Raw genomic sequence first — 25869 nt, forward strand, 5'->3', positions numbered from 1 at the left:
CTTTAGGACAGGAGCTGGCACCCATCGGCCAGGATCCCAAGTCTGCACCCTGGAGCCCAACCAAGGCAGGTAGATGCTGGAGACCGCTGAACTGGAGGCCAAGAGCCCTGGGTTCTGAGCAGCCTGACAACCCCAGGGTTCTCCCATAGCCCCCCACCCCCTGGCTCACTTGTGTCATCAGGGGGTCTAGCAATGTGTCAGAGGAAGGCTTTGTTGACCTGAGAACACAGAGCCCCCCTGGGAGCTCTCACTCATGTGGCCAAGCCTACCCTGACCCCAGCCCCAGCTCCCGGAGGCCAGTGGGGCACACAGACCCTCTCCTCAGCACTGGGGGCCAATCCACTACAGATGGAAAAACGGAGACCTAGTTATGGGATAGTCATGCGGTCATTCACCCTAGACAGAGACTACATGATGCACTGAGGGGCTCGGAGTCACTCTGGGTTCAAGCCCCAGCTCCCCAACTTATACCTGCTGGGAGACATTGCACAGGTATCCCAACATCTCTGTGCCTGAGTTCCTGCATAACCAAGGGTGCTAGCTGTTGTCCTCTCCAGGACTGTAGTGAGCTTAGATGGAGAAGCAGAGCTCAGTGGGGAATCTCCCTGAGGTGCAGGTGGCCCCAGGCTCCCCATGTTGCTCAAGGGGATTTCCCAAGGGACAGCACCAAAGAGGCTCACCGAATCTCTCTCATTCTGTGTGTTCAGAGCCGCCCATCTACCTGGGGGCTGTCTCCGGAGTACCCCCCCCTTCCCCGGGGCCCTGAGGGAATCTGCAGACCCTCAAGGTTCTACTCTGGATCATTTAGGGAAAATGCTTCTGATCCCTCTGCCCTCGCTGCTTTGTGCTCAAAGTTTAAGCTGGGGGGGGGGGCAGGGAGCAGTGGGGGAAGAAACTGAACCAGCTACACTACAGGGGCCCTCGGCAAGTGTGTGACCCCTGTGGACCTCAGTTTACTCAGCTGGAAAATGGGCATGGTTGCTTCTCGTGGAGGTGATGATGGGCCCTAGATCTTCCACCCCCACCAAGGCCTGGGGCTGGGCCAATGCCCTGGGGAGTGAAAGAACTTCCCTCCCACAGCTGAAGCCACCCTTCTAGGCAGCTGCAGGGAAACACCTGAGGTTCTCTGGGCCCTGGGTGGGCCTCTGTGCCATGCAGGCAGTGAGCACAAGTCACAGAGAACAGTTTCAAGAGACCTCGAACAGCCCGATGAAAGCCCCAGAGACCTTGCCACAGCAGGCTGCGCAGACCAGGAGCGGCCCCTCACAGGTTTCTCAGGTGGCCAAGACCCTCTCCCTCCCCCAGGATGGATGGTTGGTACTCACAGTGTCACGGGGAGAGGGAGGAGGTCTTCCCGGAGCCCCAGCACCCTGTCTGCCTCCACGGCCCCCAGGGACAAGCTCTTCACCCTCCCCACTACAGGGCCTGACGTCGAACTTCCTCCCTGGTTCAGCCAGCATCAAGGAAACCACGCCCTGGAGAACGGGTGCCAGGCCCCCTGGGGCCCCCGCCCACCTCTGGCTGGGCCCCAGACACTCACTGCCCAGTGGGCTCCTTCGAGGTCCAGCCAGTCTGAATGGCCCCAGCAGGCCGGCCCCAGAAGCTTTGGTCAATAAATAATACAGCTCCCTCCCTGGTCAGTCTCGTGTGGCGGATTGCGTTTCAGGCCACTTGAGTTTCTGATGAGGCTGTTTTGTTCGGAATGCCTGCCCAGCCTGGGGCTCTGGCCACAGGGGTGCTGACACTCTCGCTGAGGGCCAGCCAGAGCAGGCAGGACAAAGGCGCAGAACAGGTGGCCCTGGAGTCATGCTGCCCTACTTCTTCTGAAAGCAGCTGGGGCGCAGCCGGAACTGGGGTGGCAGGGGCCCAACGTTCCACCTCAACTCCCATGGCCTCCAACCTCTCAGCTCCCCACCCCCATACTGGTGGTGCCCCCTGGAAAGCCCTTCTGCCTGACCCACCCCATTCTCAGAGGCCCCGCCCTGGCCCCGCCTCCAGGAAGTCCCATCCCCCCTTCACCCCCCACCCCTCTACACGCGGGAGTGATCTGTTCCCATCTGAATTCCTACTGCCATTGCCTGCCAAGCTGTCTCCTCTGGGTATCAATCATCATGTCTCCTCTAGACAGTGGCCACTACCTCCTGATCAGTGTCACGTCCCCCCAGCCCGCACCCCTCCCTCTTCGCAGTCTCATTTCCTTACAACAGCTCCAATGATTGTTTTGAAACAGAAAGCACATCGTGTCATTATCCTGCTTTAAACGCTGCCTGGGCTCTCCCCAACCCCAGTCAACTCTCAAGTCCTCTCAAGGATCTGACATTGTCAGGCTCTGAGGACTGCACGTTCCTTCCTCCTAGACTCCAGCTGGGCCTCCTCCATGTTCTTCAAACCCACCAGGCATGCTCCCGTCTCAGGGCCTTTGCACCTGCTGTTCCCTCTGCCTGGCATGCTCTCCCCCAGGTCTTTGTAAGCTCCCTTCTCTCTGCCACTCTCAACTCAACCCCACTCCCTCAGACAAGCCTTCCTCCCTTCTTAAAACAGTTTTATTGAGATATAATGCACGTTCTAGAAAATCCACCTATTCAAAGCATACCATGATTTCAGTCTATTCACAGAGCTATGCACACCTCACCACAATCTAAGATTCGGACATATTCATCATCCCCATCAAGAAACTGCGTTTGCATTAAGCAGCCCTCTCGTTTCCCCCGCAGCCCCTATTTCCCTGGCAGTCACAGCTCTACTTCCTGTCCGTGTAGGCTTGCTCACTCTCAGAGGTCTTTTGTGGCCGGCTTCTCTCACTCAGTGGTCTTTTGTGACTGGCTTCTCTCACTTCTACTGTTCCCAAGGGGGCTTCATGCCAGGACCACACAGCAGCACCCCATTCTTTTTTTCGTGGCTGTGTAGCATTCCACTGTGTAGACAGACTCAGTTTGCGTGCTCTGTGGCCAGTGGGCAGCTGGGAGAGGCCTTTTCCGACCACCCAGGTCACAGGCCATCTTGGCCCCAGTCGCCCAATCCACCCTCCCCGTTTAATCTTCTTTCCTGTAATCCCTGTCCCAAGACCCCTCTGTCTATTTGCTTGCTTTACTGCTTCTCTCCCCCCGAACTGTGGGCTCCATGGGGCCTGGGCCCTTTGCCTTACTCCGTGCCACATCCCCAGGGTCAGGCACGGGTCTGACACAGAGCAGGGGCCCAGCAAATATTTTCTGGCCAACCAAACGAAACTTTTCCAGGGAGATGCCCATGCGAACTCCCTCCCCAGCTCAGGGGAAACCCTGCTGCCCTCACCAAGAAACGCCTCAGCTGTGACCCAGCTTGGTGACCAATAACTTGAGGCCCTTGAGCCCCTGGCTCCTCCTACGTGCAGTGGGATGGTGGCCCTCCCACAGTGGACATTAGCTGGCTAGATGTGAGGCTGGACACCAAGCACCAGGCACAGTGCCAGGGCTGGAGGAAGGCTTCAACCCTGCACAGAGACTGGATGGGGGCGATGGGCAATAGAGCAACACGGGGAGGGGCCGTGGGGTGGGGGACAAGTGGGAGGGAGTGGGGAAAGCAGGCCTAGGGGCTGAGGCCATTAAGTCCCACGTATGAAAGGGTAAAGCAGACACCAGAAGAATCCATGTGTGCTTTGGGTCATGCCTAGGCAAGGGGTGGTGACAACTGGCTGAGCCCTGCCTAGGAGCTCCCGTCCCAACCCATACGCAGCTCTAACCCTGCCCAGAGAGGGACAGGGATAGCCGGGGCCTGTCCAGAAGGGGAAGGGACTAAACACTCCGTCCTCAGCCTCAGGGAATCCTGGCCACTACAGGCTCTGCTGGGACAGAGAAGCAGATGGGCTGGGGGCTGGGAGAGCAGAGCCGGGGCGGGTCGGGGAGGGCAGTGTTCATTTATGTGTGTGTGGGTAGAGGGGGCACATCATAGGAAGAGGGGTGTCAGCTCCAAGTGGGAAAGAATTTCCTTGCATCAGAGCTCCGCAGGCTGGGAGGTAGGGGTGAGCTCCCTGTCCCAGGAGGTGTGTGCACACGGCCTCCCGCAGAGGGCATCAGATGGCTAATTGTCCAGGAAGCTCCCTGGAAGCTCCCAGAGCCTGGCTGCCAGCTGCTCCTCAGCCCTCCCTCCCAGATGCACCACAGCAGGGGTGGGGTGGGGGACGGGGCTGGTTCAGCAAACCCCCTGCCCAACCCCCATCAGTACCCCAAGCGGGCTGCCTCTGCCCACCAGGCAGTTCAAATGCCCCACTGGCCACCGTGGCACAAAACGATCTGTCACTCCCAAAATAACAACCAGATGCAAAAGTGATTTTCCAGCCTGGCCCCAGAGGCTGAGGATTACCGATACCATGGACCTCGAGGCCTGTGACAGACAGGAACTTGTAGGTGTCTGCTTAGAGACAGAGCCGCCACTGTGTGGCACCTAGCCTGCCCGGGGCCTTGACTCCAATAATCTTACAACAGCCCCGGAAGACGCTTACCCAGTAGAAAAAGGCTGGACTGGGGTTTGAACTTAGGCAGGGCTGGCTGCTGAGCTGGTGTTCTCCCTACTCCAGCCCTGTGATGCTGAGACTCAGGGGGAAGAAGGGAGCAGGCTTGGCAGGGAGGTGCTCCACTGGGTGCCGGCCAGCGGAACCCATTCATGATCTTCCCAAGAACCTCCTAGCTGGCACGTTACCCGAGGAAGCAGGCCCAGAGGGGTTTAGCAACTCGTCCCCGAATACACATCATAGGACCTACCGTCATTGGCTTTGGGCCCCCGTGCGCAGTTCCCAGGTGTTGCGCCCCCAGCTTCTGGGCTGCAGTCACTGAACCCCTAGGCAAAGGGCCAGGGCTGGCCGGCCAGTAGCCTTCTCCCCACACACACCTCTTGCTTTTCCAGATGTCGGCGGGTCTGGGCCAGGGGCGAGAGACTCAGGCAGAGGGGAGTCTGAAGACGCAAGCAGAAAACTATGTGCTGTCCGACTGCAACCCTCCAATTTGTCACTGTGGCTGTGGCGCCCCGCCTCAGGCTGCAGACCTGCTGACTCAGGTCTTCCCTGGCTCCTGGTGGGGGTGGGGCGGGGGAGCTGAGATCCCACCGAAGGCCGGCTCTGTCCATCCGTCTGTCTGCATGACTTGGGGAGTCAGCTCAGCCCTTTTGGTGGCCTCCCAACAACAGGGGGTGTGGGTCCAGAGAGCAGAGCAAGTCTCCCAGGGCCCCCTAAGCACTATCTTTCCCAGCCAAGCATGGAGGTGCCCTGTAGTTAAAGGTGCTAAGTGGGGGTCTGGGGCTAACCCAGTGCCAATTATGGGCTCCACACCCACCTGGTGGTGTCTTTGAGGGTTAGGCGACCACCCCACCAGAGCTCCTACCGGTTCTGCAATGCAGGCCTGCCCATTGCCTCTGACAGTTTACCGGGCCAACAAAACACTCTCAGAGCGTTACCATGAGCCATGCAAGGCTCTATCCCATAGCCCTGATGGGTCATTATCCCCTACCATTATCCCTGCTCTGTAGAACAGGGAACTCAGCAGCAGAGCAGCTGGTCTACCAGGTCCCAGGTCCTGTGAGGTTGTGTTTCTCCTTGGGCTGGGCGAGCTTCTGGCAGAGCATGGCGGGGCCTCCCAGGCCTGGGCCCCCTGCGTCCTGTAAACAGCCCTTGAGGTTTCCATAGTGCCAATCCCCGGAAACCACAGGAGGGAATGAGACACAGGGAAATCCGGCTGAGGTTGGAGGGAAAGGCACACAACACACTCACTGTAGCTGGGAGACTCACCCCCTGCCTTGGCCTGCCTGGCCGAAGTGCCAACCCAAGGAGGTCTCTCCCAGGGTCTAAAGAGGGACAGGTGGCCACTGACTCAGTCCTGGGGTGAGCTTTCCCCTCTCTATTCCCACAGCCAGCCACATCCGCGTTCAAGAGAATGCCTCCGCCTTCATTCTCTGTCTTTTCCTAAAGTGAGACCCAAGGCCTATCCCTGCCATGCCTCTCACCTTCACCCACCTATCTATCCAGGCTCAGAGGTCCAGGGTCCCAGACCTCTCACCCAGCAGTGAAGACAACTGTGGCCACTGTAATAACGGTTTCCTAGCACGGTGATCATGGCTCAGGGGCTGGGTTTCTCCTTTCACTCTGGCTGCCAGGAAGCTCAGCAATTTTCACCACCACAGAAGGACCTCAGGACCCTGCTTAGCTCTGTCCCATTCTACTTTTTCCCTCCTAGGTTATGACGTTCTGTTCCATATTGTGCTTATCCTGGTCCTGATGTTTTATTTGATTTTTTAAAAATTGTTTATTTGAGAGAGAAAGTGGATGAGGGAAAGAGAGTGAGCACGCACAAATCGGGGGGAGGGAGAGGGAGAAACAGACTCCCTGCTGAGCAGGGAGCCCAACATGGGGCTCGATCCCAGGACCCTGGGATCATGACTGGAGCTGAAGGCAGACACTTAACCGACGGAGCCAGCCAGGCGCCCGATTTATTTCATTTACCGTAGGTATCTCCTATAAGCGGTCACAAATATTTTGTAAAGGAAAGGAGGAAAAAAGGGAGAGAAAGCTTATATAGTTTGTAAACTATGTGATGAGGGTGGGAAGAAAGAGAGAGCATCTCCCAATCCCTTGCCCTTCGTAAAACCTCCCCTTAAAGTGACAAAGAGGCCCTTCAGTGATATCTAAGTAAGATGTCTTTCTGAGCCCTTCCAAGCAGCTGCCTCTAAGCCCCTCCCACATGAGCTGCAGCCCCACCCAATCCCCCTCTCCAGACAAAACCCAGCCTTGCCCGTGATTGCACCCGGTCCAGCACAGGGTCCAGCTCCCCACTCCACCTTCTGAATGTTTTCAGCAGGTGCGGGGGCTGGCGTGCACAGCGGCTCTGGGCCAGGCACCGCTTCCCGACCGTCCAGCTGGCTAAAGGGGAGGGACGAGAGAACAAGAGCAGTGGTAATCACACCTGAGGCTTACCCAGCGTGGGCCTCCGGCCAGGCCCTGTTCTTTGTATACCACCTCCTTTAAGCCTCCACTAATCCCGTAAGGATCTGCAGGTGGGAAGCTTTGGCCACAGAAATGAGGCCACTTCGAGCTGCTGATAACGCCAAGGCCACTTTTAAATTTGGGCAGCCTGGTGGCTGCGTCCAGGCTGAGTTCTCAGCCACTTAGGAGCTGCCCCGGACAGTCACACGAGATCGCCCCATGCCGCACTCTGAAGGAATGAGTGGGAGCCCCATTTTACTGAAGGGTAACAGACACAGAGAGGCTAGGGGACAGGGCCAAGGTCACTCGGCTGTGCCCAGTGCCTGTGCGTTATGTAACAAACGCCTGTTCCCGTGCTTGCCGGGGAGTCTGCCAGCCATACCGTACCTGCCCCTGGCATCCTCCAGCGGCCACGTCGGGTCCCAGCCAATTACCCACATGCTCCCCACTACTGTTCCACCCTCCTGTCTCCCTCCCTCGCCATTAGAGACTCCGAGTTTCTCCAGAGGGCACCGGGCATGACCTTTCCTGCCCTCCATCCCTGCTTCCTCCAAGCTGGAGCTATCCCCGAGCTCTCAGAGTCCGAGCAAACTGGCCAGCCCAGTACCCAGCCTCCCCTCCCAGCAGGCGATGGCTGGGCAGAGCCGCGTACACGCGCGCACGCGCACACACACACAGACAGACACAGGCACACAGACACACACACGTGCGCGCTCATGTGCGTTTCCAGGTACCTGAGGGTCCTCACGGAGATGCAGTACTTCCACATAAGGTTCCAAACGGCGCTGCCACCACCCTTCATGCCTGGCTAGTTGGGAGAGCCAGCGGCTGAGGGACCCACGGCCACGGCCCTCAGACCCTGGTCTCCTCCCTGTCGGGGCTGTCTTTGCTGGCTCTCAGGTCACTTCCTTCTTCATGGTGGGAAGAAGAAAGACAAGGCTAAAAGCCAGGGGGTAGGGGGAGGTGCTGGCTCCCCCAGGCCACTGTAAGTCCCAGCCACTGGCCTTGCTGTCCCCAGGCCAGCCTCTGTGCGCCGGCCTGTCCGGCTGCTTGCAGACCCTCCTCCTGGCCAAGTGGCCGAGTGGCCCTCTCGCACTAGACCCCGTGGCTTCAGCACAACCTTACGCCTGCCTCCTGCCAGGAGACAGCGGTGGCTGTGGGCCAGGGGAACAGTGAGTCACTCGGGGCGGGTAAGGGGCGTCTGCCCGGTGAGGGAAAGTGCTGGTCCTGTGTCCAGAGGCTGGCCTGGGACTGGAGAGGCTGAGCCCGAGAGGGAGGGAGGTGGGCGGGGAGGCGAGGGCGGGCCCACATCCTCCCCATCTCCCCAGAGGCCTAAACCCAATACCCGCCCGCAGCCCGGCCCACCGCAAGTGGCAGGCCAGGCGCTGGGCAGGATAGGGAAAGGAGCTGCTCTGGCGGCTTGGCTCCTGGGGGTAGCTTGGGGTGTGCAGGAGACAAAAGAAAGACAAAGTCACGGCAGCTTCCTAGGAGACTAGCTGGCCCATGAGGGTCTCCATTTGCTGGGAGAGAGACAGTTCCCAGACCTGGCCAGGCCACTTCCTTGCTGTGTGACAGATGATGTGTGTGGCTGGCCCCCCACAGACCTTAATTTTCCCTGACCACTTTGGGCTCATGGAGTCCTGGGCACTGGTCTAAGCTCTCCACAGGGCCTGAACGAACACATCCCGTCTCCCCAGTGGTCTTATTTGTGAAATAGTTTTGATCTGTTTGTGAGGCAACTGAGGCACAGATGGGGAAAGTCACAGCCTTAGAATGCGGGGGAGGTAGGCTTTGTGCTGTGTCAGTCTGGCTCTGGGAGCTGCATTTCTGGGTGGGGGGGGGTAGGGGGTTCGGGGCCTCTGAGTGGCCAAGGGGGGGGCTAGGCCTGAGTGGGGTCTGGGGCATTTCCAGACTGGGGTCCCAGCTGGAGCCCCCGCCCTTGCTCCCCACCCCTCAACCAGCTGCTCCTAGGCCCGCCCAGGGCAGGCAGCTGGGGCTTCCCAGGCAGAGCCCCCAGAGACAATGACTCACAGGTCAAGGTCAGTGCTCACAAAACTACTTCTACCCACCCATAGCTCCCAGGAAGTTCCCCAGGGTCAGGTGGGCCCCTATCCTCAAACCCTGCGAGGCCCTGGGTGTAGAGCTGTGTAGCTACCGGCAGCTGCCAGTGTCATTCTGTCCTGTGCCCATCAGGGCCCCTGTTTCACCTATAAGAAACTGAGGCTCAGAGGGGGGGCATCACCTACCCACAGACAGGGAGGGTGGCGCTGGGCCCGAGCCTGGGTCTGCGGGTCAAAGCCTTTCTCTGTCCTCCGGCCCCTTGCCCTGGCCTGGGCAGGACGTCCAGAATTCCAGCCTGATTCCCACAGGAGGATTAGCAGCTGCATGCTTGTCCGTCCCCCAAGCCAGGAAAGAACTTTTTCTCTGAAAGCAGCGTTGGCTTCTACAAAGGCCGTGGCCTCCCTGGGGGGCTCGGGAACACCAGTTCTCTCCTTATCATCAGAAGCCACCACAGGGGCCCACTACCTGTCATAGGAGCTCCTCCACAGCACCCTCGAAAGGTGGCTGCCCAGCCCTGGCTTGAACCCCGCCCTGCCCCCCCCCCACCCACCCAGTGATGGGAAGCTCATTACTTCTCAACCTCCACTGACCTAAGGAAATTCTCTCTGGGGCAGAGCCTCACTTCCTTGGGCCGTGCAGAGTGGGACTTCCATTCAAGAGTTTCTCTGGTCTGTCCTACTGGTGGAAGTTTTCTCTACATCTTCTGTGGGTGGAGGCAGTGTCTACGTCTCCTTCACGTCTACCCACGGCACCCAAGGACTCACGCCTCCATTCACACATCCATGCCCGGCTCCCGTGTCCCTTCCCTCGTCCCTTCAATCATCCACCCACCTGTCCTTTCCTCTCCCTTCCATCCATCCCCTCACTCACTCCCCTCTGGCCTGGGCCGAACCTGGCTCCCCACAGGGTAAAGAGCAAGAACACGTGATCTCAGAGAGAGGTGTCATTTTCAGGACAGGAGGCCAAGATCCCCGTTGGGGACACTTCCAATTCCCTGGAAGACATGTCTGCCTCCAAAGCCTCTGGAGGGTCCCGGGCCTCTCTCTTCTTCCCCTTGGCTGCACCCTCCTATGTGCCCCTCCTTTCCAACAACAGCACACTGGGGCTTCCCACCCTCACTTCACAGATGGGGAAACTAAGACACAGGGAAGGGATGGGTGTGGCTATTCCCAGCAGCCAGGGCATCGTCTGCTTCTCAGAAGACTGCTTCTTTGGCCTGATGGGTGAGGGGGTGGGGGGCACCCATGAAGGGTTAGCAAAGCCTGAGGGAAGAGCTTGAGGGTGCGAAGGAGTTTAGTCCCTCCACCTGGGGTGGGGGGGCACACCCTCAGCCATCTCCCACACTCCCACACCAGTGACCCTTAAAGATCTGCTTCTTGAAGGTGCTGGCAGCCCCTCTCCCGACCACTGGCAGCCTGGTCCAGTGTCATACCCGAGCCGTTACAGGTCCCCCGCGCTGCTCCCCAACTTTGTGGGGTGCCAATGGCACAGAGACTGTCACGCGGTGGTGTGAGGGTGGCAGTGGCCTGGGGACGTGTGGCCCCCCCTTTGCAACCACTCTCATCATGTCCTCTCAACAGCATTGGGGAGAGTGGCTGTCACCATCCCATTTTATGGGTGAGAAAACTGAGGCTCCTGGTGCTCCCACCAATGGTGGCTTGTCGCTGAGAATGTGAGTGGACTCCTTCTTCACCTCTGACTCCCTTGTCCCTAACACTAGTCATTCCATCTCTCTGAGCCTCAGTTTGTTCCTCTGCAAAATGGGAACAAAGCATCCTTGCTCTCCTGGCCAAGGGGAGGAAAAAGTGATACCAGGTTCACAGAATCGGGTGGCCCTGGGCACGGGACTCAGCCTCTGAGGGCCACCTTCTGCAGGACCTTCAGTGGAGTTCACGGTGGCGGTCATGACAAAGGCCCCTGGCCCGGGGATATCGTCCCTCTTTCTGCCCCTGTAGGACACAGGCAGCCACAGCAGGAAGAGAAAGTGAGGTAGGTCTGTGTGGAAGCATTCCCACCCTCGGCTCTTCCCTCTCCCCAGCCACGCGGCCACGGCCAGGCTCAGCGGAGAGCTGGCCGGCCCTCCACCCTCTGTGCGGTGACTCACATGGCCCGCTGGGGATGAAGTCACTGCCGCCCAGGCAAAGAAAAGGATACATTTGTTCCCTGGGAGATGCTGATGCCATGGTGAACTTGGCCTGTGAGGGCAGGACAAAGCCCAGGGCCTGTGCTCTCTGGAGGGACTTAACCACACCAACAGGGAGGGCAGGGGGAGGAGACGCTGGGTGTGGGGGGAGGGGACCTAAGGAGTGGGAGGCGCCCCTGTTCTGCAGACCCAAGGGAGGGTCTGTGAGCCTCCTTCTAGCCTCCCCGCCGAGCCAGGTTTGTCACTTCTACTTGCCTGGAGAGAAATGTCTGTGGTCTCGGGGCTCTGAATGTCCCCCCAACCCCTGCCTCTGACTTCTGCCTGTCTTGGCCACAAAATGGTCACTCTCCACTCTATTCCCTGGTAGTAAACTGGCGGTGACAGTGGGGTTTAGAAGGCCAGACAGGGGCTCCCTCCCTGTTCTCTGGATCTCTGTGTGGCCTCCCCAGGGCTGTCCCTGCCTTCGGCCTGTCCCCCAACCTGTCCATCATAAGCTTCGTCTTAAACCCAACATCCTCCCTGTGGCTGGCCATTGCCTACTCCTGGCCAAAGCACAGTGAGGCAGGCAAGACCCTTTGCTGTCTGCCACCCACATCAAGCTTCCTGATCCGCACATGTGGTCCCTGCTCCAGGCACACCCCAGGCCTCTCGGCTCTAAGACTTCTGACTCTGGACAGCAGTTCTGCATCCCTGGGCCCATTACTCTCCCAGTGCCCTACAGATGGATTGCCTCCTCTGCTCTGGGCCCATGGACTGAACCAACAGTCTCCCGTGCTCCCGTTCCCTGTCTGTGGCCAGTGGGAGACCCTGGCAGGACAGCAAGAGGCAGAAGAGCGAGGCAGTGGTCAGGGTATCCGTTGCCCCTCAGCAGCCACAGTGCCTGGCAGGTGTCCCTCTGTACACCTCTCTCTCTCTCCTGTTCCACCTAACTGCCCTCGGGCTCTGGGTTGGAAGGCCTCCCCGTTGCAGCCCCAGTGCTACTCCTTCCCCTGGGTTCTCTCTTAACCCTACCGCCAAATCTGCGTGTGGTCCCACTGTGGCCAGCATTGCGGACAAGTATTTCTAGGGAACCCTTGATACCCTGCCCTCCCCACCAAGGCCACCGCCTCAAGGAAGCCAATTATTCCTGTGTTTGTTCAGCATGTATGGACTGCCTTGTTAGTGCCAAATACTCCTCTTGGAACTAGGGAAAAGGACAGGGGAGTCAAGCAGAGCTGTTGCTCTGGAGGGAGGAGTAACCGGTCCCAAGCTGGTAAGCTTTCCTGGGCTCCTTCCTCTTCCGCCCGACATCCTCTCTGAGCCCGGAGCCTCACACTACATGGACATGGCCTGTGTCCGCGTCCTTTCCCTCCCAGCTCTGAGACCCCATGGACAGCACGGAAAATATCCACGTGGTTTAGCTCTTTCCACCCTCCGCCTCACCCTGAGAAGTGGTGCTCCCTACTACCTCTTTTTTTTTAAAACAAATTAACAAATGGAGGTTCAGATGCTTTGTCCAGAATGATCTCTAAAGCTGTCCATCTCCATCCAGCTACAAAGGCAAAGCTCTTTCTCCTGCTTCATGCCAAAACCAAAATGAATCACCCATCATTTAGATCTATAGACTTCTAGTGGTATCCAGAGCAGGGCCAGGCTGAGGCAGCCACCCAACATGTGCCAAGTTGGCTGAATGTTTAAACCCTTAAACTTTAGCTTCTCTCTCTCTCTCTTTTTTTTTTTTTTAAAGTTTTTATTTATTTGACAGACAGAGTTCACAAGTAGGCAGAGAAGCAGGCAGAGAGAGAGAGAGAGAGAGGAGGAAGCAGGCTCCCTGCTGAGCAGAGAGCCTGATGCTGGGCTTGATCCCAGGATCCTGGGATCATGACCTGAGCCGAAGGCAGAGGCTTTAACCCACCGAGCCACCCAGGCACCCCAACCTTCCTGCTTCTTAAGCAGCACTTGCCTTATGTGGAGGGTGTGCTGGGATGTCCCTATTTTCCAGATGCAAAAATGGAGGCTGAAGGTGGTTAAGAGTGTTGGGTCATGCAGGACCACTGTTGAGTTCCCAAGCCAACCGACTTTGCCTCAGGCCTTAGAGGCCACTAAGAGCTCAGGGCACTGGCAGGGATGGCCACAGACTCAGGCTGGGTGTTGGGGAAGATGCTAGAGAAGAGCTTTGCCATGTCCATCTTGGAGAACACGAGGCACATTGTGTCCAAGCTCCTCACTTTGTCTGCTGGGCAGACAGGAAACTGGGGGTGGGGGGCAAGGACCAGGGAGCAGCTGATGCTTGGACCCCGGAGGTAGCCCAGATGGTGGGAACAAATGGCTGGATCCTAGGAAAATTCTTGAAGCCGAGCCAGTAGGGATGGCAGAGGGATGTGCTATGGGGTGAGAAAGAAGGGAGAGCAGGAGGTGATGCCTGGGTTGCCGGCCTGAACAACTGGGGCATTGGAGGCCCCACTGATGGCGATGGGAACATGAGGATGGCTGGTGGGGAGAGGTGTGGGGGATGACCAGGTGGGACAGAGGGCTGCAGATCATGCCATCTAAACTGTTGCTCAGTAGGAATAAGGCTCTGGATTTTTTCAGAAATCCAGATTTTTGCCCAAAAGCTCCTGATTTTTACATGCCTGCAGTAAATTCAAACTTGAAATGCCATGTTAGGGCTAAACCCATGCAGGTCAAATCAAGTCCGTCTGTGGGTGTCTGGCCCACAGGTCACATCTTGGACTCTTCGTTCACTGAGCTGCCATGTCCAACAGGAGGCTGCCCATGCCTGGTCCAGCACCTTGTGGCTCCTCACAGCCCTTAGAGCAGGGGAAAATCCAGACTCAAGGGTAGATACGAAGTTGCTCATCAGTTTCTCTTGCCCTGGCAAACAATTTGGCCCAGAGGAGGAGTATGAAGGAGTATCTGCCGAATGAATGAACAACCCTTTCACTTGAGCTGTCTGCCTTTTATTTTGTAAATGAGGAAGTTGAGGCCCAGAGGAGGGGTGTGTGCTGCCTAGGGCGAGATCTGGGGCAGGACCTGCTCACGTCCAGCCTGTGTTTGTCACCTGCCCCTGAGTATCTGAGGTGAGGGTGGCAGGTGGGTAGGGAGACTGTTGTGGAATGTCTCTTCAGGACCTGCCATGGGGGCCTGGCTGTGGGACCCATGGAGCCCCAGGGTCTGACATCGACGATCCGTCAAACTGACAGCCAGCCCTCCTGGCTGCTCTCTTCTGGGACTTGTGAATTTGTTCCCTTTTGGGCCTGGGGAATGCAGACGGTACCAGGGACCCTCAGGGGTTGTGGGCCCACCTGCCACATATGGAAATTAGACAGTGGAGGCCCCACTCCCGCTCCGCAATGTTGGAGATGGAGAAACAGAGTCACAGAGGTGTTAAGTGACTTACTTAAGGTCACACAGGGAGCAGAAGGGAGCAGAAGCAGAAGATCTGGGACTCTGAACACAGGTTCTAAGACCTTTCCACACCACTAAGCTGTACCAGCCATGAGGTTTTTATAAACCATTCCTCCCCCACACCCCTGGCCACCGCCTCCCCACAAGAGAACAAAACCTGCCTCAGGGGGCATTTGTGAAGATCAAAGCCATCATCGGAGGAGCCAATGTTGTGTGAATGTACTTTGGAAGTTCTAGGAAGGATCGTGGACATAAAGCAATGCTCTTCTGAGCTTCTAGTCTCTACAGCTGTGGGCTGTAGCCATCACTAAAGCTGCCAGGGAGAGAGACGTTTCACTCTCACCCAATAGTAATACTACTACTTGGTGGTTATTGAGTGCTTACTGTTGCCGGCGCCCTACATGTGATGAGCTCACCAAATTCCTAGGCCCATCCGTGGAAGTGGGTACCACAATGATCTCATCTGTAGACTGGGGAAACTAAGGCACAGAGAGGTGCACAAACATCCCTAGGGCTACACAAATAGGAAATGGCAGAGCTAGGATTTGAGCCCAAGCAATTCTGTTCTAAAACACATTATAACCACTATGCAACATGACTTTCCTGCTCTGGTGGGGAAGTCCCTCTCTATGCCTAACCTAAATCCCATTTGCTGCTGGCCTTAGACATTCCCTAGGTTCTTCTCAGGCAAAGAAGAGCTGTTCCCTGGGACACCCATCCTGTGCTGAAAGGCCTAAATTCTTTGGCCCCCGGCTCCTCGCTTCCTAGGTCTTGGCACACGAGACAAGGGACCCCAAACGGGAACCCTCTCCTTGACTGATCGTGCCCACACATGAAACTCACTCAGAGAACTGGTGAGGACTCAACTGCCCAGGACCTTGTCCTCCATGGCCTTCCTGCCTCCTGTCTTTCTCATCCGCAGCCCCCCGCCCCCACCAACCCTGTCTGGCTCAGCTCCCTGGCTAAGTCTCCCCTGTCACTTTCCTTTGCTCATAGACAGTTCTTAGCTCTAGCCTCACCCCACCCTTCTGATGCAGACTCTGTGGACATGCTGGTGTTGCATCTAATACTGTTTAATATTTTCCCTTAAAATCAACTGGCTTAAAATATCCAGCCTGGCTTCAAACAGCAAGTCTAGTCAAGCACCTTGCTGTAACTCTCAGTTCATAGCAACTACAGGAGACAGAGGAACAGGTGAGATGACACCCGTGGGGTAAGCGATCAGCCAGAAACGGAATGTGGGAGGTGCTAAAGCGTATGGCCTGGTTTCTTCAACAAAGGAATGGCAAAGCCGGAAAAGGACGAGGAGGTTCTAGACATAAGGAGACTCAACGGACCCATGCAGCATGCGGATCGTATTAGAATCCTGATTCAAACACATCGGTTGTAAAAAGGCATTTTGAGGAACCATCTGGGAAAGCTGAACACAAAAACGGGTATGGAACGCATGGAGGAAAGATGAAACACACCGGGCAAAGCCGGGACATCTGGCACAGGTAGGTGATTCATGGCGGGACCCTGCTGTGGGACCCTGGGCAGTTGCTCTCTGCCTCCAATCAGATCTCAAATTTCCAATAACAATAAGTTAGAAACAATGCACAAAACACCCAATTTGCTCTTGAATACATTCACTTTAAAGGGAAACTTTATATCACTCCCCCAAATGGAAAACTACTATCACTTGCTGTAAGTAGAAGGTTACCATGAAAACAAGACAATGTTATTCAATTTCAGGCAGATACTGTTTCCTGCCAAGGGCGCTGGGCTTAAAATCTGCCCGGTCTTTGTTAGGAAGCAGCTCTGGGAGAGAAGTGAATGCACTCTCATTGTGGGTCCCGCTGTATGGGGACGTGGGCCTTACAAGGTAAAGTCCGTGAAACACATTTTTTTCTGTTCTTCCTCCATCAGGGAGGGGAGAAGTGAGGAGCCTGGGAGGCAGGGAGCAGGGAGGCAGGGCTACCCTGCCTGGTAATTCCCACAGCAGAGAGGGTCTTAGCTGGGGGATGCCGAGATGGTGCAGCAGCTTGGGACTTTCTGCCTCACAGCTTTAGAGCCGGGCTCGAGATGAAGAAATGGAAGCCCAGAGTGGGTTGGGACACTGCCCAGGGTCACTTGGCAAGTCTGCGGGGGAAACTGGGAAGGACAAGACTCTGGGTTTTCGGACCTGCAGCCCTCTGATCGTCTAACCTTTTTCTTGGTCACGGATGTGGATTGAGCACCTACTGTGTGCCAGGCGCAGAGGATGGGGAAGGGACACGGACGAACGAGATAGAGTTCCACGGAGTTGACATTTACAGGTGGGGCCAGAGGAGACAAACACCAGGCAAATGATGAGATCATTTCTGATGTTGTGGAGGGTGATAACGAAAACAAAACTGGGGGACGCGGAAGATGACAAGTATGGTGCTATGCCAGGTAAGGCAATCAAGGAGGGCTTCTCTGAGGAGGTGGCGTTCCAGCTGGGGCTTGACAGACTGGGATGGAGGCAGAGGGGGTAATCTGGGGACACAAGGCTCCAGAAGAAGCCAGAGCATGAGTACTGTGGACTAGCCTTCAACAACTCCTGACACTTTCTTAAAACTTTGTATTTTGAGTTAATTTCAGATTCCAGCAAAGTTGCAGGAATACAAAGACTGTGTATCGGAGTGCCTGGGTGGCTCAGTGGGTTAAAGCCTCTGCCTTCGGCTCGGGTCATGATCCCAGGGTCCTGGAATCGAGCCCCGCATCAGGCTCTCTGCTGAGCAGTGAGCCTGCTTCCCCTCTCTCTCTGTCTCTCTGCCTACTTGCGATCTCTGTCAAATGGATAAATAAAATCTTAAAAAAAAAAAAAAAGACTCTGTATCCTTCACCCAGATTCCCCACCTATTAACACTGTATCCCATTTTACTTTATCATATTGTCTCTCTTTTTCTCTACACATACACAAATACGAGCAAGCGCGTATGCATGTGCATGCGTGTGCACACACACACACTTTTATTTTATTTCCCAGAATAATTTGAGAGTCGGTTGCCCACCTCAAGCCCCTGCTACTTCAGGGTGTCTGTCCTAAAACAGGACGTTCTCTGATACAACCACAGTACAGTTTTCCAAAGTCAGGAACATTCACATTGATTCAATACCACTGCCTAACCCTTGGATCTTATTTAGAATTGTCAAGGGACCTAATGATGTCCTCTCTGAAAAGACAGTCCCTAATTCTCAAGCCTCCTTTATGGATATCCAGAGGAAAATGCATTTTCAGGGCAGGTTTGCAAGGAGAACACCCAGCCTGACCCTTTAAAGCGGACTGCATGGCAGGTGGATGGCTGGCTCAGGGCCAGCTATAGCCTGGCCCGGTGCAAAAGGAAAAACAAGCACCCTGATAACATTCTTGCCAAAATAGCGTGCTCTATTTTGAACCAAGTGAAAAAGTTAATAAGCCTTTAAAATTAAAAAAAAAAAATGATTATATATATATATATATATATATATATATATATATATATATATAGCTTCACAGTTCGCTCTCTCTCTGCACATCACTGTCGACTGTCAGAAACCCACCCTGCAGGGCACACGGGGCGGAAGGGCCTAGAAACCAGAGCCCCTGGTTCGCAGGACACATCTTTAGGTACAATTCTGACATTTTATTTACTTGATTACTGAATTCTTTCTGGTGCCCGCATAAATTCTGTGCCCGCAGTGAACACCTGCCTCACTTCACCCAGATCCCAGCCCCAACCGCCACACACCAGACATGCTGGCTCTGTGAGTGGACAGACGGTGTGTGCACACCTGTGTTTGGCTGTCTCACGATAAAGCTGAGAATGGGCCCTTGGACCCACGTCACAGATGAAGAAAGAGAGGTTCTACAGCAGTTCACCGTATCAAAGCATCACACACTAGGGAGCTTAAACAACAGATATTAGTTTTTTGTTTGTTTGTTTGTTTTTTGTTTTTCAGTCCTAAGGCCTGGAAGTGTGAGATCAAGGTGTCTGCAGGGCTGGTTTCCTCCAAGGCCTCTCTCCTTGGCGTGTAGATGGCCTCCTCTCCCCCTGTCCTCAGGTGGGGTATTACTAAGGGTCCTCTAGTGGAGGAGAAACAATGGATGTGTATGTATGTATGATTCACTGTAAGGAATTGGGGTATGTGAATAAGAGGGCTGACAAGGCCCAAAGTCTGCAGCTGGCAAGCTGGGGATCCAGAATGCTGATGGTGGGTTCCAGTCCAAATGCTGGGAGGCTCAAGGCCCAGGAGCGGCCAGAGTTTCCGTGTGAGCCCAGAGGCAGGCCTCAGAGGGAGCAGGGAGAGCTCCCTTTTACCTGGCCTTTTTGTGCTACTCAGGCCTTTGATTAAATGAGGCCCACGCATGCTGGGGAGAGCAATCTGTTTTGTTCAGACTTCTAAAGCAGATGTTAAACTCCTCCAGAAACACCCTCCCAAGTACATTCAGAATGATGATTAGCCAAATATCTGGACACCTGTGGCCCTGTCAGGTGACACATGCATTTAATCATCAGACATGGTCTTCCCTTGGTGTGTGTCCTAATCTCTTTTTATAAAGACTCTAGTCATACTGGATTAGGACCATCTTTGTGATTTCATTTTAACTTAATTGTCCTTATAAAGACCCTATCTCCAATACAGTTCCATTCTGAGTTACGGGGGTTGGAATTTCCACATATGAATTCAGTCAGGGTGACAGGGGGAGGGGAGGGTCACCACTGGCCCCGTAACAGGCCCTGACAGGAGAAGGGACCCAGCTCATAAGCTCTGGAGCCCTTCTTAACCTCCCTCCCATAGAGGGGGACCAGCCTCTCTCACACACAGTGCAGTGCTGCTGGGGATGGGGGGGAGACACAAAGGTCTTGGTGGGAGGTGGAAGCCATGGGGTCTCCAGAAGCATCTTTCTGGAGATCCTCCCCCAGCCTCCCAGCAGGAGATGGCCTGAGCTGGACCAATCAGACCGTCGCCCCAGACTTTACATCTGGAGTGGGGGCCTTTGGCTGTGGGCTTCTTCATAGCAGGGAGCCTGCCCTAGGGGGGATGGAGGTCCTGCTCTGGGTCCAGCCCACTTCTTCAGCTTCCTCTGAACTCTTGAGAGCGGCACCTAAGTTCCTTTTGCTTTAGCTGGCTGCGGGCGATTTCTGTTCTTGCCACTGAAGAGCCTATCGGATCCAGTGTTCCCACACCACCACTCTCATGTCCTTTTTGTGCCTTTTCTGCCCTCGGCACTGACCTTCCAGTGGAAAAACCTCCTTCACCCCTGAAGACCCATCTCAGTTCCACAAGAACCTTCCTGGCCTTCCCTGTTGACATGATCCCTCCCTCTCTTGAATAACAACCCTATTTTCTTCAAGCTTCTTTCATTAATAAGAAGACCTACAATTTATCAAGAGCCAGCTGCATGCCAGGTGGTTTCACACCAATTAGGCACTGTTTCTAAGCCCTTCTGAGCTCAGGACTGGGCTGTGGAAAGACTGGGGAAGTGTGTTGGATGGTCGCCGTGGCAAGTCTGACCTCCTAAGATGGCCCCATAGGCTGGGCCAGACCTTGCGAATCCTGGTCAGGAAGTGGGGTGTAAGTTGCCTCCCCTTGGACATAGAAAGACTCTGCGATGACCCAAGGAGTGGACTGCCATAGAAGTGAGACCTCATGACTTCTGAGGCCTGGTTGTGAAAGCTGACACACCATCTATGGGGCTCTCTCTCTCTCTAGGAAGCTGCTAATTCTGGGAACATAGCCACCATGTCATGAGGAAGCCCGCAACCCATGCGGAGACCCCATGTGAATGGGTTGGGGTGGGAGGCTTCTGAGGAATGCAGCCTCTCATCTTCCAGAAGCCCCATCTGATGGGAGTAGAACAGGCCCCGGCCAAATTGGAGATCCATGGGAAGATCAAACATTGACATTGTTTGAAGTCATTACATTCTGGGGTCATTTTTTAAATTCAGTCACATCTAGTGGAGCAGTTCCATGGAGCCAGGAAGCCTTAAACAGTGCAGACAGGAAGTGAAGTGGGGTGGCCCAGTGGGGTCCATCTCTTGGGTTGCACTGACCACATTCTGTTACCTCAAAGAGGTCACTTACCCTCTATGGGCCACTGTTCCGTTGTCAGAAATGTGGGGGAAATAACAGTATCTATTTCATAAGGCTGTTGGGAGGATTAATGGAGACAACATATAAACACTCAGGGAAAGTAAGGAATAATAGTCATAATTATTATCTCAGGGACTGGCCAGATTGGATTCCCGGTCAGCTGGACCTCAGAGCCTGCACTGTCTCCCCAAGTCACAGAGCATCTGGGGTCTCACTGCCATGTTTCTCCTCAACAGACCAAACTTCCAGCCAAGAGCTGAGGTCTGGGACTCTGGTGCGTGTTGGGGGCAGCCCGGTACCCCCTAACCAGCTCTGGAAGTTCTGCCTCTCTGGCTCCCTGGGCTGTGCCCTCAAAGCTGCCAGCCCACAGAGTCCATTCACAGGGGCTAAGGCTTAGGGAGTGCTCTCCAAAGGGAGTTTCTTCACGCCGTGGTTTTGATACACCTGGCGTCGGTTATTTCCAGCAGATGTGGTCAGTGAGACCTGCCCATCAAGAACTAAGCTGACAAGTGGTCTCACCTGGAGTAACCCTACATTTGTAACCAGACATCTGTAGTATGCCCAGAGGCGAGGCTATACATCAGCCTGGGGGCAGGTGAACACGGGGAATTATAATCACTCTTAAAGAATCCCTCACTCCAGAGGACCTGGAACTACACAGACCGAGGGAACAGCACATGCTTGTCTCATCCTCCACTTCAGGAAGCCTGAGGCTGCGTGGAGGTACGAGTGTAGTTGCACACCATTTACAGCTCTTTCTCCTCTTCCTCTCTGTCTCTTGCTCTCCTTTCAACATCAAAAATAGCATCTGGCTTTTAATACAGGCAAGCATGTAGAGACACGGGGACTCTCACCTACTGCTGGCGAGGATGCAACACTGTTAAAACCACTTTGGAAAGCAATTCCACAAACCTCAGTGGATCTTAAGGGACTCATATACTGCCCTGGAACAAACCCTACAGAAACTCCCCAAAAGGGAGGGAAGAGACATGTGCAAGATGGTTTACCATAACCCTGTCTGTAACAGTGAAAGACGGGAAGCCGCCTAATTCATCAAAACAGCAGAACGAATGTTGGCACAATGGCATAGACATATAAGAGAATACTATACACCAATGAAAATGAATGGAGAAATATACATGGCAATATGGATGAAACACACCAAGAAATGACGAGTTTCAAACAAGTTGCCCCTTGAAGAACTAGGTAGCTGTACACCTGTGTCCACAGCAGCATTATTTCCAATTGCCAAGATGTGGGAGCAAGCTAAGCATCTACTGATGAATGAATGGATAAACAAAATGCAGTCTCTACATACAATGGAATATTATTCAGCCTTAAAAAGCAAAGACAGTCTGCAATCTGCTCCAGTGGATGAACCTTGAGGACATTGTGCTCAGGGAACTAAGCCAGCCACGAAAGGGCAAATGTTAGATGCTCCCACTTACATGGAACCTAGAGTAGTCAGATTCAGAGACAGGAAGTAGAATGGGGGTTGCAGGGGCTGGGCAGGGGAGGGAATGGGGGTTGGTGTTTAATGGGGCCAGAGTTTTGTAATATCCTGGAGACAGATGATGGTGTGTACAACAGTGTGAACGTACTTCATGCCACCAAACTGGACATTTAAAAAACGGCTAAGATGGTCGATTTTAAGTTACGTGTACTTTACCACAATTAAACGATTTTTAAAAGCAAGTTGCAGATTACATCATATATCTGAAGTAGCCTTTTGGTTAGCAGAGTTATAAGAATGTGCATGGGAAATAGATACAATGGGGAGGGGGAGCACACTACTTAGCTTTAGCTCTGGGGGCGTGGGGGCTGGGGTGGGATTTGAGTGCAGTCCACAGGGACCACCCACCACACTGGTGAGAGTTTATTTGTGAAGCCAGGCAATGGGTATAGGACTGTCTACGTTCCTTGCACCTGTTTCTTGAACAAGAGCACCCTGTGGTCTGCTGGGCTCTGGTGACTGGGGGGAGGGTTCTCTGTCCTTCCACAGTGGCCTCTTGGCCAAAGCTGAAGAGCTCCCGGGTGCCACCATCTCCCCAGGAGGAATGCAGAAGTGCCCTACGAACATTCTTTCATTCTCTAGTTGAAATAAGCAGCTCCACTCCTCCCCCCAGCCCCAGCCTTTGACAGAGCTCCAGGATTATTTTACATTAATTTAAGATCCCTAATGAAGAATAATTAACAGCTTCAAGGGAGCCCGGCACACCCTGTGTTTAGAAGTGGTTAATTATGCATTGTCTGCAAAACATCCTTTTCATACTCTTAAGTTTGGGACCGCTGTTTTAAACAACGGAATATGGCATCAGGAAAAAAGCCAAGAGGTTCTGTTTGCAAAGCCTTCCTGGGGGGGAGGGTCTGTGTGGGCCAGGACAGCCACATGTTCTATGCCCCTACCAAGTGCTTTCCTGGAGTTGTCCTTGGTCAATCCCCACGGGAGCCCCCGAGCCCTGAGGGGTGGGCTAGCACCCCTCCCACATTGTATAGGGGCGGGCTTGGAGGGAAAGTGAGTTTCCAAGCATTCTGCCGGGATGAGGTGTGACCATAAAGCCAAGTTCTTGTTTCCCTGACTGGTGTGTCACCATTATTTATGGTCACTCCCTGGGCATGGAGAGAGGCCTGAGCATCTCATTTGTTTTGAGAAGCCCCATTAGACTCCTCCAGCAGCAAGGGGCCTCTGCAGCCAGACTGCCTGGTAAGATCCTGATGGTCCCACCGACAGGCCATGGGACTCTGCGCAAACTACTCCTTCCTGTACCTCAGTTTCCCCCAGCAGGAAATGGGATAATCATATCCCCCACTTGTTGGGGTTGCTGCGGAGTTGGGGCTTGGGGGACCTGACATGTAGTGAACCTCAGCATTATCGTCACCTACACTGCCTTCCTTTCTAGACTCATCTCCCTACAGGTACCCTACGTGTCAGCCTCACTTTTGGCCATTTCTGAACCATGCCAGGCTACATCCTATTTTCTTATGTTTGTTTAAGCTGTGCTCTCTGCCCTTCCCTGTCTGGAAAAATCCCACTCCTACAAGCAGCTCAGATGCCACCTCCTGCAGCAAGACTTCCTTGATTTCTCCCAGACACCCTCCCTCTTGCTACTGGTAGCTTTGTGCCACCTCTATCTCCCATCTTTAATTTTCATGGCTTGTTAGTGAGTCTATTCCCCTTGGAGGCTGGGAGCTCCTTGAGGACTATGTCGCATTTGATTCTGGGCTGCAGTAGGGGCTTGGGAAAAGAGCCCCAACTCTGAATATGAACTTCCCAGGGTGGCCCAGAGGCCAAGGGGACTGTCACCAGCTCCCCCTGGAGGCTGAGCCAGGCTGCTCACAAAGGCCATGGGACTCCCAGAGACGACACTCAGCGTGTCCTTCCCTCTCTCTATTTCTCCTGGGGTCCTCACTGTGTGCAGCACAAAGCCCAGCCCTGGGTTCTGGACAAGAGTCCCTGGCACCCACCTCCTAGCTCCATGGTCTTTTGCTACCACCTGAAGACATCTGCCCTTTGAAAGCTCCTGGGTTTTTTGCCCACATGCTTTTCCCCTTTGCCTGAAACACCCACCTCCTTCTCAGCCCTGCCAACTTCTCATGCTTCATTGCCCGCTCACCTGTCACCTCCTCCATGAAGCCTTCACACCCTACTCCTCTGTCAATGCTCTGACCATGACCCCTACCTTTTCCACCAGAGTCCCTGTGGGGTAGGACTGTGCCTCTCAGTCCTCCCTCCTGCTCCAAGGCCCTGGTGTGCGTGCATGGCCTCAAGCTGAGGAGCACTCAAGAGAGACTATCTTGGAACAAGAGGAACCTAGATTCAGACCCTGTAGCCCCACTTACTTGGCTGATGGCCCTGCAGTTTCACTCAGCTCACCTGCTCAGAGTGGGGGGCTTGGTGCCTCTTAGCAGTAGGGCTGAGGATGGATGATCCTGTCTAGGGCTCCACCCTCCAACCGTCCCTTGATAACTAACAGCCAGAACTGGCCAGGTGCCCCAGGCGTTACAACAAACTCCCCAGGGGGCGGGCGGAGGCTCAGCCCCGTGCACAGGGTGGAGAGCCCACCTGGTGGGGCCTTCCGCTCAGAGGCTGCGGTGCTAATTAGATGCAGCACAGGCCTCTTTCCCTGGCACCCACCCAAGAGCAGGGACTTCCTTTCTGAGGCTGCCGTGAGACCCTCGGGGCCCGCCCCATTCGGAGAAAGCCCCTGGAAGAGAAAAGAAAAGCTCCCACGCTTTCCCAGGGCTGCTCGCATGCTAATAGCTGTAGACTTCACAGAGTGTGAAATCAGGAAAAACTAATTCCCTCAGAATAGCTGGTATTCGGGTTCCCTCGCCCCAGGCCTTTCATCCCATGCCTCCGTTTGAAGACGACCACGGGGATGGCCCACAGTGCCCTTCCTGCCCCGGCCTAGGCCCCAGCGTTTCTTGGCCAAGGTGTGCGTGCCAACACAACACACGTGTCAGGTTTGTTAACATTCAGGCTCGCGGTGTCTGCGGCCTGGATCATTTCAGGGAGCAGTCCCCAAATACCACTAGTGTCAGTTCCAAACACCGAAAGATGGGGAAACTGGGGCTCAGAGAGGGTAGGCAACCCGTCCAGAGTCCCACAGCAAGGGAAGGGACTTGAACTCTGGTCTCCTGACCTCCACACCAGGGATCCCTCATCCAGCTTTCCCAAACAGGTATCAAATTTCTTCTTCGGAGGCAGGCAGTCACACCTGTGTATCACACGAGGCACCCATTAGGCGGAGGAAAACGAACCGTGGGAGAGCCAACTGCCCTCCTTCGGGGTCACACCTGCCCAGGATCCAGTCCACTCCAGGACCGATCCCGGCAGCAAGAAACAATGAAACCCAGCGTTGAACTGTCGAACGCTTTGGGGGTGAGCACTTCCCTGCAGAAAGCCTACAAGTTTCAGGGCTACGGGAGAGGAGAGTATAATTAAGCTAAGTTGCAAAATGACCCATGGCAAATGCCCCCACTGTTCGTGGCCAGTGGCGGCGACCCTGGGCTGACCTGAAGAGGCCCTGCAATCGGCAGCCTGGGGCGTGGGGGGGCCCTCACCTCACAGCCCGCTGCCTAGTGGCAGAGGTCCTCCCCGGAGGGTCCACGTACCTCTTATAGACTCCGTGCAGCGGCTGCAGACACAGGAACTGCCAGTAATCCAGGCAAAAGGCCTTGAACTTGAGCATTTTCACCTTCCAGTCTCCAGCCGGACCACGGTAACTCCTCCACCGAGACTCGGAGAGCG

General features: G+C 54.9%; 1 protein-coding gene and 1 long non-coding RNA gene across 16 annotated transcripts in view; one reads left to right on the top strand and one right to left on the bottom strand.

Moving 5' to 3' along the window:
* The window catches only part of IQSEC1 (IQ motif and Sec7 domain ArfGEF 1), a 371613-nt gene that overhangs the window by 113486 nt on the left and 232258 nt on the right, over positions 1 to 25869 (bottom strand). For 2 of the 15 annotated variants that reach the window (XM_082747278.1, XM_082747290.1), the window contains exon 1: positions 7681 to 8203. The exons of 8 other annotated variants lie outside the window; for them this stretch is intronic. In XM_082747278.1, the coding sequence (XP_082603404.1) occupies positions 7681 to 7748 (68 nt within the window). In that variant the 5' untranslated portion in view covers positions 7749 to 8203. Of the gene's footprint in view, positions 1 to 1325; positions 1462 to 7680; positions 8225 to 25733; positions 25826 to 25869 lie in introns of those variants that run through there. 5 more of the 15 variants (XM_082747289.1, XM_082747282.1, XM_082747275.1 and 2 more) reach the window with 5 other exon arrangements.
* On the top strand, positions 574 to 1632 carry LOC309872838. Its single transcript, XR_014316124.1, has 2 exons — positions 574 to 1278; positions 1423 to 1632. It is a non-coding gene; the product is annotated as an uncharacterized lncRNA (long non-coding RNA).

This window comes from Mustela nivalis (genome assembly GCF_964662115.1).
Source record: "Mustela nivalis genome assembly, chromosome: 1".
NCBI classification, from domain to species: Eukaryota; Metazoa; Chordata; class Mammalia; order Carnivora; family Mustelidae; genus Mustela; species Mustela nivalis.